General features: G+C 38.9%; 1 protein-coding gene across 2 annotated transcripts in view; it reads left to right on the top strand.

The window, feature by feature from the left end:
* mdga2a (MAM domain containing glycosylphosphatidylinositol anchor 2a) overlaps positions 1 to 13,719 on the top strand; it is a 224,100-nt gene that overhangs the window by 61,544 nt on the left and 148,837 nt on the right. For both annotated transcript variants that reach the window (XM_049463507.1, XM_022672621.2), the window contains exons 3-4: positions 576 to 750; positions 11,646 to 11,842. In XM_049463507.1, coding sequence (XP_049319464.1) covers positions 576 to 750; positions 11,646 to 11,842 — 372 coding nt within the window. The remainder of the gene's footprint in view (positions 1 to 575; positions 751 to 11,645; positions 11,843 to 13,719) is intronic.

Raw genomic sequence — 13,719 nt, forward strand, 5'->3', positions numbered from 1 at the left:
CTCTAATCTCAAATCACTGACAGACCCAAACAGGTTTTGCTCAAGAATTACCCTAATTATAATTTTTTTTTTTTTTTAATTACCCTTAAAAGTTTTTAGCGAAGGGGAGAACATTATGAAATATAAATATTAAATAAAAATGTGGTAAAATGTAGCTAGATTAATATCAATAGTGAAATTGCATTATTATGCTTTTATATTACAATTAAATCAGTGTTGTTAAATGGTCTTAAAATAAAAATAAAATAATGTATTGCCGTTATTTGCAGGACAGTATATAGAACAGTATATATAATAATTTAGCTTTTGTGCTCCCATAGAACAACACTCTTTATTTTTACATTTATTTATTTATTTATTTATTTATCTTTATCACTGGTGTGTTAAAATCTGTCTGTCTGGCAGGAAGGTGTGGAACATTTTCACAGTTACATAAGAAATTGTTCTGATGACACACCAGAGTTCCTCACTTCCTCTCTGTCGTCACGCCTGCCTCCAGCCCGCTGACCGTCCTCTCGGCGTGAAGCCCTTAATCAGCGTATGTCTCCTCTTCTGCTTCTCTCTCCCTCTTTTAGATACGATGGACGAAGACGGCGGGCAGCGCGTCCGACCGCTTCCAGGACTCCAGCGTGTTTAACGAGACCCTGCGCATATCCCGCATCCAGAGGCACCAGGGCGGCCGCTACTACTGCAAAGCAGAAAACGGCCTGGGCTCCCCCGCCATCAAATCCATCCGAGTCGACGTCTACTGTGAGTTAACGAGGCCTACCAACTGTCAGCCCAGAGCACGAAAACACACACACAAACACACAAACACACACACAGAAACACACACACATATACAGTTATTCAAGCCTATGGCATCACAGCAATGTCAAAAGTTGGGTGGCGCAAAAATACCAGGTGAAAAAAAAATACCAGCATGTTTTAAAGTGTACACATTTTGCAAGTGTAAATTAACTTCCCACAAGAGCAAATGTGAAACTCACATACAAAAAGAGGGAATCCTGTGCTCGCTGAACAGAATATCACTCTCGAGCTTCAACCTGTGGCTGCAGTTTTCACTCGAGTGAGTTTTCTGCGCTCAAATTTTAAAAGGGGTGGTTTTGACAGTTTGGGGGCAGGGTCAGGGTCGCCTCCCTCAGCGATTGCTATTGACTAATATCTCCAGGGTTTGTTGACGGTCCGCCTACCTCCATGAGCCAGAGGAGGGCGGGGAAAGAAGGACAGCATGAGAGTTAGCTAGCTGGCTATGCTAACATCCAAACAACCTGATCTCTGGTGCTGTTAGCCCGGGTTTAGTGTCCGGAGTGACTGACCCTCCGGCCCTGTCTGCCTGGGTTTAGTACCCGGAGTGACCGGCTATCTCGTGTAGCGTCCGGAGCGACTGACCCTCTGCTGTTGTCCTTCTTTCTCCGCCCTCCTCCAGCTGTTGTTAATAGGTGTTCCGTCAACAAACCCTGGAAATATCAGCCAATAGCATTCGCTGAGGGAAATTACCCTGAACCCACCCCCAAACTGTTAAAACCACCCCTTTCCAAACTCGAACAAAAACAGCAGCCGCAGGTAATTCACACAGCATGTGAAGAGAACTGTGAATTCGAGATTAAAATATACACCAGAGAGGAGAAAAATGAAGCTCGAGAGTGATATTCTGTTCAGCACACACATGATTCTCCTCTTTTTGCTCATGAGCTTCATGTTTGAGCTTAATAAGAAGTTAATTTGCATACGCAAAAAGTTAAAACACACTGGTTAATTTTTGTTTCACCTGGTATTTTTGCGCCCCCGACTTTTGACATTAATGTGACGCCATACAAGCCCACTCCACATCCCGTAGAGTGTTAACTCTGCGCTGGCTCCTCTACAGCCTGATGGGGCTGTGTTTTTGAGAAGCAGTGGTCTGTTTAAGTGTTCTGTTGAATTGAGGATAATGAGGTGGAATGACTCAGAGCCGGAGCTCAGCTCTAAGATTGGTGTCATTATGTAGAAACATCCTCATTAACTTAAACTTCACCAAGTGAACCTCAGAGCCGAAGACCAGTACAGTCATAATATTAGGGAATATAAGGGATGCGCCAAACATTTGGCAACCAAAATAATTTGGTTGCAAGTGGCAAAAAAAAAAAAGCAATTGTATACTATTTGTAGTGGTGTCAATTAATGAATGTAATCCAATTTGTTTTTATAGTGTATATTTAAATGTCAATGAAAGAATGAATGTAAGAAATGTAAAATGCAATTGTATATATATATATATTAGTGGTGTCATTTAAAATTTAAAGTTACTTAAATTACCCCTGTGAAATATCCGAGGTAAATTGTTAGAATTGCACTGCTGACGTAAATTCATGATTAAAAAAACAGAAGGGCAATGCTCTATTTAGTAAATGTGTGACTGGAATTACATTGCTGAAGTAAATTAAAATTCGTGATTATAATAGAACTGTAAACATACATTTATAATAAACAATAATGAGGTACATGTTTTACTGAAATTGCATTAAAATCAAGACAAAAATAAATTTAGGCTATTTATAATAATTTTGATTCATCCCTAATTGTCTATCTGATTTAATGGCTGATCTATACAATCTACTTGCATTGAAATGAACAATAATATTAAAAATAAATAAATTGGCTATATATGTATAATGGACAGGTTACAGGGATTTGTTTTTTTATGCAATTACACTAATAAAAAATAGGATAATAATGTCGAATTTTGCATTTTATTGTAAATGTATTGCTTTTGATGTTTCTAAATTTGGGGACTTAATAAAAGTTTAACAAGTTAAAAGAGTGCATATTACCTTATATTCAATAAATAAAAATGATATTTATTATATTTATATAATATAAGTCTCTGTCCAGCTTCTGCCTCTGTCTCTGAGTTATGGTAGTTTCTATTGGACACACTGTAGAGACACTGTGTGTTTCTCAGATCTCTATAAGTGTAGCCTCGGTTTCTGCAGTCTGTGGCACATGGCGAGGGTTTGCTGTGTTTTGAGTTAAGCTGCTATTGGCTGAAGCGTGTCCGCTCTCGGATTGGGTCTCAGATCATCTCGCAGTAGAGGAATCGCTCTGAAGATTTAGCACTGACTCGTGCTCTCACACTATCAGATTATCTACAGCAGAATCTCCTCTGAGTCTCCCTCGTCCACACAAACCTTTCCTACTGGAAAAAGATATGAATTTATAATAATACCTCAGTATAAACAAATTTTTATCATTGTGTAATCGTAGTACAGGAGTAGTCAGCTTTTAGACTCTTTGGCCGGATTTTCTGCGCTAGAAATGTGCACCCTCTCCGCTTTTAGACTCTTTGGCCGGATTTTCTGCGCTAGAAATACGCACTCTCTTCGCTTTTAGACTCTTTGGCCGGATTTTCTGCGCTAGAAATGCGCACCCTCTTCGCTTTTAGACTCTTTGGCCGGATTTTCTGCGCTAGAAATGCGCACCCTCTCTGCTTTTAGACTCTTTGGCCCGTTTTTTCTGCGCTAGAAATGCGCACCCTCTCCTCTTTCAGACTCTTTGGCCCGTTTTTTTGCGCTAGAAATGCGCACCATCTCCGCTTTTAGACTCTTTGGCCAGATTTTCTGCGCTAGAAATGCGCACCCTCTTCGCTTTTAGACTCTTTGGCCGGATTTTCTGCACTAGAAATGCGCACCCTCTCCGCTTTTAGACTCTTTGGCCCGTTTTTTTGGGCTACAAATGCGCACCCTCTCCGCTTTTAGACTCTTTGGCAGGTTTCTGACACCTAGTGTTCAAACTCTGACTCTCACATTATAAAAACCTGCTTAACAGCGGGCCAACTTTCATTCTATTTCTAAAATACCTCGCGGGTCGCTCCAAAAAAGGAAACGGCCCGCAAATGGCCCGCGAGCCGTAGTTGGGACACCCCAGGTATAGATGTTCAAACAGTCCTCATGTAGAGATTTACTGTGAGAGAATGAATCTAATAATGTTCATCCTCAGTCAGCTGATTCTAATAATAAAAAACAGAACTGAGGAAATGCAGGAGAACTTTGCCCTCTCAGGACTCTTTGTAATTAATGAATAAATTACACTTTTAATCAGTAGTGAAGGTAAAATTTAGACTGTAATAAATCATTACATGCATGTTCCACTAATGCTTGTGTAGCGCATTTTCTAAGCTCGGTCTAATCGAGCGGTTATAAAATGATCTGCTGTGAGCGGAGCTGCAGTCTGCAGGAATGAGGTTTGGTTGTAATTTCACACGTCATCGTTTTGAGAGCGCGTGGGCTTTTAGCTCTGTGAGGCAGTATTAATTTTACCTGCTGCGCAGACTCATCACTGCGCTTAATGAATCAGTGTTAGGCCGTAACTGACAGCGGGGAAATTGTCGAGCTGCAGGTAAGTGGAGGTAATTAAAATCAGAGGCTTGTCTTTAAATAGGCTGTGAAAGGGAGAAAACGGAGAATGTAAATGAGGGATATGCTTTAAAATGGTACCAATGTAGAATAACGGTCAGAGGTTATTGTACATTTTTGCAGTCCTGAGTTATGTTCCACTGATATGAATTGTTTTAGCTCGATGTGTTAAAATGAAGTTTGTTTTTTACGTGACTTTTGTTACATCTTATTCTGTGAGACTCTCTTGGCTGGTTGCACTCAAGTACTCAAATATCCTTGAAGTTTTGCCATTATTTGATTACCAAAGTTCACGTAAACACATTGATCAGATTACTGACAAATTCACTGATAAACACTTTTTCTGCAGTAATGGGATTATGATTGAATGTAAACTCCCTCTGAGTAAAATACCATTGGCCAAACACACTCGGAGGAAAGCGCAGGAGTGATGAGGAAATATAGCCCCATCTACCCACCCAAAGAGAGCAAGGCCAATTGTGCTCTCTCAGGGCTCTGGCAGCTGATGGCAAGCTGCATGAACAGGATATAGTGGCAGCACTTTGCCCGCTGGACCACTCGGCGCCTGAATGTTTTAATACACAAAAAGATCGAACCAGATACTCACAGATGCACAACAGCAAAGTTTTATATCAAAGAGTGTGTCCGAGCCAACAACGTGTAGAGTAAACAGGAAAACAAACATAATATAAACCAAAACAGACATGGGCAACTAACCAATAGACAAAAACTGCCACTCAACATTAAGCCTATACAATACTTCGCAATGTTACAGAGAAACTAAAGCCAGCCTTGAACAAACTGAGCAATAAACATTCACTTTTTATCTCTCCCCCCCATCACTAGCCATGTCCCAACACCATAAGGGGGAAGACTAGCGCACACGCCTCCTCCAATACACTTAAAGTCAGACTCTTTAAGCCTCTTTTTAAACTGCTGCTGATGCAGCATTACCAAGTAGCATCACATTGCTAACGCTCGGAGGAAAAAGCGCAGCGACTCGGTTCTGATACATCAGCTCACAGACGCAGCCTTGTGCTGATCCACATCACCCTAGGAGTGATGAGGGGAAAGAGAGAGAGCACCATCTACTGTACTGTACCCACCCAGAGAGAGCAAGAGGTTAATTGTGCTCTCTCAGGGCTCCGGCAGCTGATGGCAAGCTGCATGACTGTGATTTGAACTAGCGATCTCACGTTTATAGCAGCAGTGCCGAACAAGTTCGCTGGACCATTTGGGACCCTATATTATAGTACATTGACATAGACAAAGAACCAAATTCATTTCATGCATGCAAAAACATACATATACATAATAATAATAATAATAAATTTATGCTATATATTATGTATATTGTCCTAGAAATTGTGATAAATGCTAATAATTACTATTGTCATTTTAAGACCTTTCTTATGCCTCTAAAATCATTATATAAATAAGATATGACTGAATGTAAACATCCTCAGTGTAAAATAGCATTAGTCAACCACACATGCACACATTTATGATGCAGCCTTGCAGCTAAATACAGTATTGCAGTATTGCATTAGAATCTTGCAACAGTAAAACCCTGCTTCTGTCTCGAGCCTCAGAATCAGGGCAGCAGTGTCTCAGTGGTTGGAACACTGGGATATTGATCGCAGGACTGCAGGTTCAATACCCTCATCATTACGAGACACTTTAGCCTCTCTGCTTCAGAGCGCTGTAGCATGGCTGACTGTCCTTTCACCCCGGCTGTCTGTCCCCCCCCCCCCATGAATTAACTGTCATTAACTAAATGTTTTAAGTTAAGTTCAATTTCTCTTCTAACCAAAACCAGGCCTGATTACTGCCAAAATCTACTGTAGAATCAAGAGTTTTTCATTGTGCTCCGAGGCACAGTCAGTCAGTTGCATAGTGTGAACTACTAAAAGATGCTCGTCAAGCTGATATTTTGCATGCTACATATCTGACCCAGTCAACGACTGGGAGTCAGGAGCAGCGGCTACACACTGCCAATGGAATTACGAAGAAAGAGGGAACCATGGGTCCAAAACACACTTCCTGCATTACCAGAGCTGTTTATGGAGAGCCTGACCACTTTCTGTTCCATCTGTTATAACATGAAATGACAGTTAAACTCTAAAGGGAGTATTTCTTTTTTTTGAGTAATTTTATTTCAAATTTTTCCCATTTTCTCCCCAATTTACACGGCCAATTACCCAACCCACTCATTAGGACTCCCCCTATCACTAGTGATGCCCCAACACAACAGGAGGGTGAAGACTAGCACACGCTGGACCACTTGGCGCACCAGAGGGAGTATTTCTATTTTTTTCTAATTTTAGAAAGTAAAATAATGTATTTTACAAAAAAAAAGCAAAGAAAGCATGCCTGTATATTTCAGTTTATCTACAGAAAACAATGTAAAAGGTTTTACACTGTAAAGCACTAGCATTACTGCTATTGTGAGCTGATTGGTTGGTGAGCTGATCCTGGAGATACAGGTAGATAATGTTTAAAAGGCTTCTAACTTCAAAGTTTAAAGTTTAAAATGCTAAAAAAAAGATGTATTCGATAACTTGTGACCAAAGACTTGTGACTTGACCAAGTCTCATTGCCCAGAGACTTAGAACTTGACCAAGCCTCACTCCACAAAGACTTGAGGCTTGACCATGTCTCTAGCCGCTTACCCTACGCCATTGCCTGACGTGCAACTCCCCATTAAAATAACTGCATTAAACTTCAGCCCGATACAGACACATAAACGTTCACAACAACATGCCATAGACTCTGCATTGACTCGATTCAGAGGTATAAACCAGTCTTAATGCTGATGTAGAGTTTTGCATGCTTACCTTATTATGTGTGTGTTTGTTTTAAGAACAAAGAAGAACAGAAGCAAGGCGAGGTGGTGTAGTTCACCTTTTTGAAGCACACAAAAGCTTCAAAAAAAGTACTTTGCACCAATTATTCAGATTTATTGTGACATGTTTAAAAGTGCACTTTCTTAGAAGCGTCTCTTTATTGGAAACGTTATAAAAGCTGTCAAAAAAGTTTTTGCTTGTCACTCAGCCTCTATGAGGTGCTTAATTGTTGAAAAAAAAAAGTTTTCTAGGACATATTGAGTTTATTCTTTTTATGATGAAGACGAAAATGACTGCGTTTGCGCTGGATGTCTTTTTGAAAACAGCAAGAAAGACACAAATCAACAGTGGTTAGAGTTGTGACATACTGTAGAGCTTCAAGTAAAGCAGTCACACAGTCAAATAGGCTTATGATCAGTTCGTCTTTGTCCAGAAATCAAACACACAGATGTTTGTGGCATTTTGAGGCGTAACTTTAGAGATGCCAGAGTATTTCTTTTTTTCACCTCCAGTAAAAACATAACCCAAGCTTTATGCATCCCAAGGAGCACTGTTTGATCATCCAAAAATGTATTGTAGAAAAAGTATTCTACAACTGCAAACCTACCAAGACATGGCCATGGTCCACCCAAACTGACAGATCAAGGAGCAAGGAGAGCACTGACCAGAGAAGTAGCCAAGAGTCCCATGGTCACTCTGGAGGAGCTGAAGAAATCCACAGCTCAGGTGGGAGAATCTGTCGACAGGACAGATGTAACTATAAGTCGTGCACTTCACTAATCTAGCCTTAATGGAAGAGTGGCAAGAAGAAAACAAATGTTGAAAGAAAGACAGAAGAAGGGATGTTTGCACAGCAAACATGTGGACTTTTTGTCCTGAATACAAAGCACTATGTGTGGCAGAAAATTAATACTGCTCATCATCCTGAACACTCCATCTCCACTGTGAAACTGGCTGTAAAAGACTTGAGACTGGGAAGGAGATTCACCTTCCAGCAAGACAATGACCCTAAACATACAGCCAAAGCTACAGTGTAATGATTTACAGGGGTTGGACAATGAAACTGAAACACCTGTCATCATTTTAGTGTGGGAGGGCCATAGTTAAATTGGAGCAGCCTGGCTGGTGTTCAATCTTCATTAATTGCACATTGCACCAGTAAGAGCATGAAGAGTGTGAAGGTTCAATTAGCAGGGTAAGAGCACAGTTCTGCTCAAAATACTGCAATGCACACAACATTATGGGCGACATACCAGAGTTCAAAAGAGGACAAATTGTTGGTGCACGTCTTGCTGGAGCATCTGTGACCAAGACAGCAAGTCTTTGTGATGCATCAAGAGCCACGGTATCCAGGGTAATGTCAGCGAGATACCACCAGGAAGGACCAACCACATCCAACAGGATTAACTGTGGGCGCTGTAAGAGGAAGCTGTCTGAAAGGGATGTTCGGGTGCTAACCCGGATTGTATCCAAAAAACATAAAACAACGGCTGATCAAATCACGGCAGAATTCAATGTGCACCTCAACTCTCCTGTTTCCACCAGAACTGTCCGTCACCACAATCAATTACTGTGCTCTAAAACCAGGTGTTTCAGTTTCATTGTCCAACCCCTGTATTTTGCATGTTGTGAAGCGTGCACTGGAAAGGGTTCCAGGCGAGAGACATAAGGAGCTTCATGCAATCAGTTTTCATCATCAGCAATTTGATCCCCTTGACGGGCAGGTAGTGGGGAGGCGGGAGGTGGAGAAAGCAAGTGAAGTGCTCTCCTGCCTCATCATTTACAGCTAAAGCACTTAAATACTCTCTGGGCCCTGAGGTGGCTTCCCTAATCTCTGCCTGTGTGTGTGTGTTCTCACTGAGTGTGTGTGTGTGTGTGTGTGTGTGTGTGTGTGTGTTCACTACCTCAGATGTGTTAATCTGATTGCATCGTACTGCTGTGTGAAGGCTATGAAGGACCTTGATCTATATATTTCACTTTTAAATATAGAAACACACTCAATAAAACCAGCACAATTTTTTTTTTAGAAAATGTGTGCACACATAATATATTATATATAAATTATTAAATTAAATTAAATTACATTTACAGTATAAATTACGTCTCATGCTGGAATAGTTCAGTAGTTAGCTAACTATCATGCAATTGCGACTGTAAATCAGGCTGATATTGTGTCGTATCATATTAAAAAGCACTTTTAAAGGCTGTCCTTCAATGTGAAACTAATTCAAAATAAATTATAGGCCACCTGACTGGTGAGTTTTTGTGTGTACTTAATGTTTTGGCTGCTCTGGGGAACTGTAGACATACAAATGAGTGATCTTTGTTGAACTATATTATCTACACGCCACTACAAAACACATACTAAAAATGGGTGGGTTCAGGTAGAAGTTGCTATCTTGTGAACTGTGTATCAGATCCAAATACAAATACCTGGAAATTAAAGCTGAAATTGAAGTTGATCTTTTAATGTCAAATTCAAATGTTTTCAGTCTACAGCAGAAATACATGGATTGACCTCACTGTTCCAATACTTTTAAAAGGGACTGTATATAGCATCTTTATAAAACCCAAGGACACTGTACAATCAACACTACACACAATCCTCACACAAAACACGTAGCATTTATCCAACACTCTAACACACACATACACACACACCATTAAGTAGCAGCAGCCAATCGCAATCACACACAGTGTACTTTCAACCTGGACTGAATCAAGCGCTTGGGAATTAACCCAGTACAGACTGCCAATCCATCCAATCTGGGCATAAAGACCCACACAAATTTACACACATCAAGGCAATTTAGAGTAACCAAAACATCTTTATCACAATGTTTTTGGATGTGGGAAAAAACAGAATCAACATCCAGATAGAGACTTGAATCTAAGACCCCAGGGCTAAGAAGCAAATATACTATCCATCCATTCAATAATCAACCTGTAACCTGTGTACTAGTGGTGGGCGATACGGCACTATAATAATATCACGATATTTCATGGTATTATCGCGATAACGATACTCTTGGCGATATATATATATATTTTTTTTTTCAAGAATACACTACTGCAACAAAATGACAATTTCATTTTACTATTGCATTAGATTTATGTCACACCCCTACCTGAGATATAAAAAAATACAAGAATTTGATCAGATTTGTAACAGACGTCAATGATCCAGAATGTCATGATTACTTATAATGCACTCTAAATATCTCCATGTAACCAGGATTAAAGTAAAATAAATGACACTGGACTGATATAATCAGTCTCTAGTAGATATATAATGGAAAATGAAAACAGTGTAAAAAAAAAGTAGTACCCTGATGTAATAAGTGGGGGTGGGTGAGATGGCACGATATTTTTAGAGTATAATATCGTTCACGATATTCAAAAATGTTGGCGATATTATCGCGTACGATATGATATGGCACACCCCGATTGTGTACAAATAAATTAAAAAGCCATACTAATGTTTTAGTACTTGTTTTAGTGCATATTTAAAAAAGGGGTGTGTGTCATTTATAAGCTGGAAGATGTTTATGTTGTGTCTGGTGTGATACAACATCAAAGGAAAAAAAATAGCATATTTTTTGCACTATAAGACGCTTTATCGACTTATAAGGCGCACGATCAATAAAGGTCTATTTTCATACATAAGGCGCACCGGATTATATGGTGCATTGTGTGACACTAGTAAGGAACAGTGGTGTTGCCATGTATTCCTTTTAATTCAGCAGGAAATGATAAGAATTAGACCCTTACAGTTAAGTTAAGTTAAGTAAACAAAACTATAATTCTTAAAAAAAAACAAAAAAAACATTTTTAGTAAAAACAAGCTCTGATTTCTCTCCTCAAAACTGTTTATTTGGGTGAGTAAAGTGCTGCTGTTTATTTACAGTAAGCTTAGATTTACAGATTTCCACTAAGGCTATCCACGGTTAGCGGCTAATGCCGCCTGACAGCGCTACACTGAGGAACCCTGAGTGTTCAGGTAAGCCAGGGCGATATTAGATAGCGGTTCATCCCACATCCCAGCTTGTTTTAACACAGTAAACGTGCAGGCTACAGGCTGATATACTCACCTCTGAACGGTGAAAGAGCTAGCACTTAGCGCGGTTAGTGGCGAATGCTAATGCTGCTCCAGTAGTGCTAGCCGGGCTTTATTATTTAAAGGGTTTTAATTACGCCTCATAATGCAAAAAATAATGATTACTTAATGATTTACTAATATAATGTGATGGATTTCCTTTTTTATTTACTACTCTACAGCTTTTTGCAGTTTACATGAACTAAAGCCACTTCAGCTCCGCTTCACTGCATTTCAGTGTCCAATTAATCTTCCAGATGTTTTTTTTTTTTCAATTATTGGTAAATATGCATGATTTGTTTCTTGCAGATCTAGATGATCCTGTGGTGACGGTGCACCAAAGTGTGGGAGAAGCTAAGGAGCAGTTCTACTACGAGAGGACCGTCTTCCTCCGCTGTGCCGCTAACTCTAACCCACCGGTCCGGTACAGCTGGAGACGAGGACGGGAGTTTCTGTCGCAGGGCTCTGATAAAGGGGTGGAGATCTACGAGCCTTTCTTCACACAAGTAAGCTTTAAAACTTCTCACCAATCAATGCTGTCACGATGACTCGATACAATTAAAAAAGATATAAAGATCAATTACAATTTACATTACAGCAGAAGTGGAAAAAGTACTAAATAATAGTAATTAAGTAAAAGTACCTTTACTTTGCTAAAATTCTACTCAAGTACAAGTAAAAGTACCCATCTAAAAATCTGTTTTTTTTTATTCAGACAATTGTTTTATTTCCCAGCATTTTATTTTTTACTCAGTAATCAGGAGTTTTCCAATGTAGAAAATTCCAATAGTAAATTATTTGTGTCAAAATGTACTTGAGTAAAAGTAAAATTACCTACTTTAAAAACTACTTAAGAAATTACAAATTACTCATAATATCTACTCAATTACAGTAACTTGAGTAAATGTAATTCATTACATTCCACCTCTGCATTATGGACTAATCTGCAGTGGTGCAGCAATTTACATGTTAATTAAGCAATAATACATGAGATGGAGTGCTAAAATTACTATTTATTGAAACAACAAACTCTACAAACTCTGTTTGTAGCTGCTGTGCTGTTTGGCTTGTAAGCGCTGCATCGTTGCTAGGTTACCTGTATGTGGCGAAGTAATACATGGAGAGCTTCTGTTACAGTGCATTACCGACTGATAATGTCACTCATAAAACGCCTCTCAGCCAATCACATTGCAGGGTCGGAACTAACTGTTGTATAATAATGTTCGCCATATTTTCACCATATATAACTTGTTATATTGCGTTAAGATAATTTATTTTGCTTATGCATATGTAAAACTACATATCTTACCAAAGTTTTAAAAATAATCCTCTCAACATTTTTAATTACTTTATTTTAAGTTCTGTGAAATGTGTAATGTATGTTTTGCTGACAACCCATCAATGTAGGACGAACTAAAACAAATAAGTTGTGTTTATAAAATGTTTTACATGAGTCAAATACATGTAGTTGACCCAGTAATATAATTTGGTCTTTTTATGTTAATAACTAAGAATTTTAAAGGAAATCATGCTTGACTGCAATTAAAATTGCATCCAATCTGTTTTATTCCTCTGAAAAAAATATTAGTTGATGTGTTTTTCTTGTGGAAATCTCTAAAAAGCCCTGCATCGTTGGTTATTGATCAGTTAAACTACTCTTTACTATTTTTATCTCTTTCCGGTTGTTTTTTTAAATTATATAATTAGATTTCTCAATTACTACATTCCTCACAGTATGGAGCCACATCAGGGACAAAAGTTTTGTCAATTTGAAACAAAAAATTGAAACTGAAAGTTTAAGTATTAAGCTTGAACTTTGAAAAATACAAAAATATATTCGAAATAAATATAAGTGTATTAAATAATTTTTCAGCTTGTATATAATTTTGATTCAATTCGAAAATAGTTTTAAACAATTTTTGTTTTTTTAATTTTCACTTTTTTGTGTATTTTGATATTTGAGATCTTATATTTTTCAGGTGCAATTTTTATTTTACAGTTTCGATTTTTTTTTTTCAGGGTTCAAATCTTTTTTTTTTACTTTCAGATCTTAGTTTTCAGGTTTCAGACTTTTGGCCCTAATTTTGCGTGTGGGCGTGGTATCATAGGAAAGGGGCGTGGTATACGGTTGAGGACCTACTCCGGAGGACCCTGTCAATGTGCCTGCATGGATTATATATATGTCTGTACGTTCTACCTCGTGCGATGGCGTCCGCTCCTCCTGGACAGCCTGCTGGCTCCAGCACACAGGTAAGATATATTAGGTAACTTTAGTTATATTGAGCTGGGTACTGGTATTTCAGAAAGTCGACTATAACGTTAATTCGACAGTGGCTGCAGCTGCGCAGAGCCTCATAAATGTGGTCACGCAGAACCTCTCTCA

This window comes from Astyanax mexicanus, chromosome 14 (genome assembly GCF_023375975.1).
Source record: "Astyanax mexicanus isolate ESR-SI-001 chromosome 14, AstMex3_surface, whole genome shotgun sequence".
NCBI lineage: Eukaryota > Metazoa > Chordata > Actinopteri > Characiformes > Acestrorhamphidae > Astyanax > Astyanax mexicanus.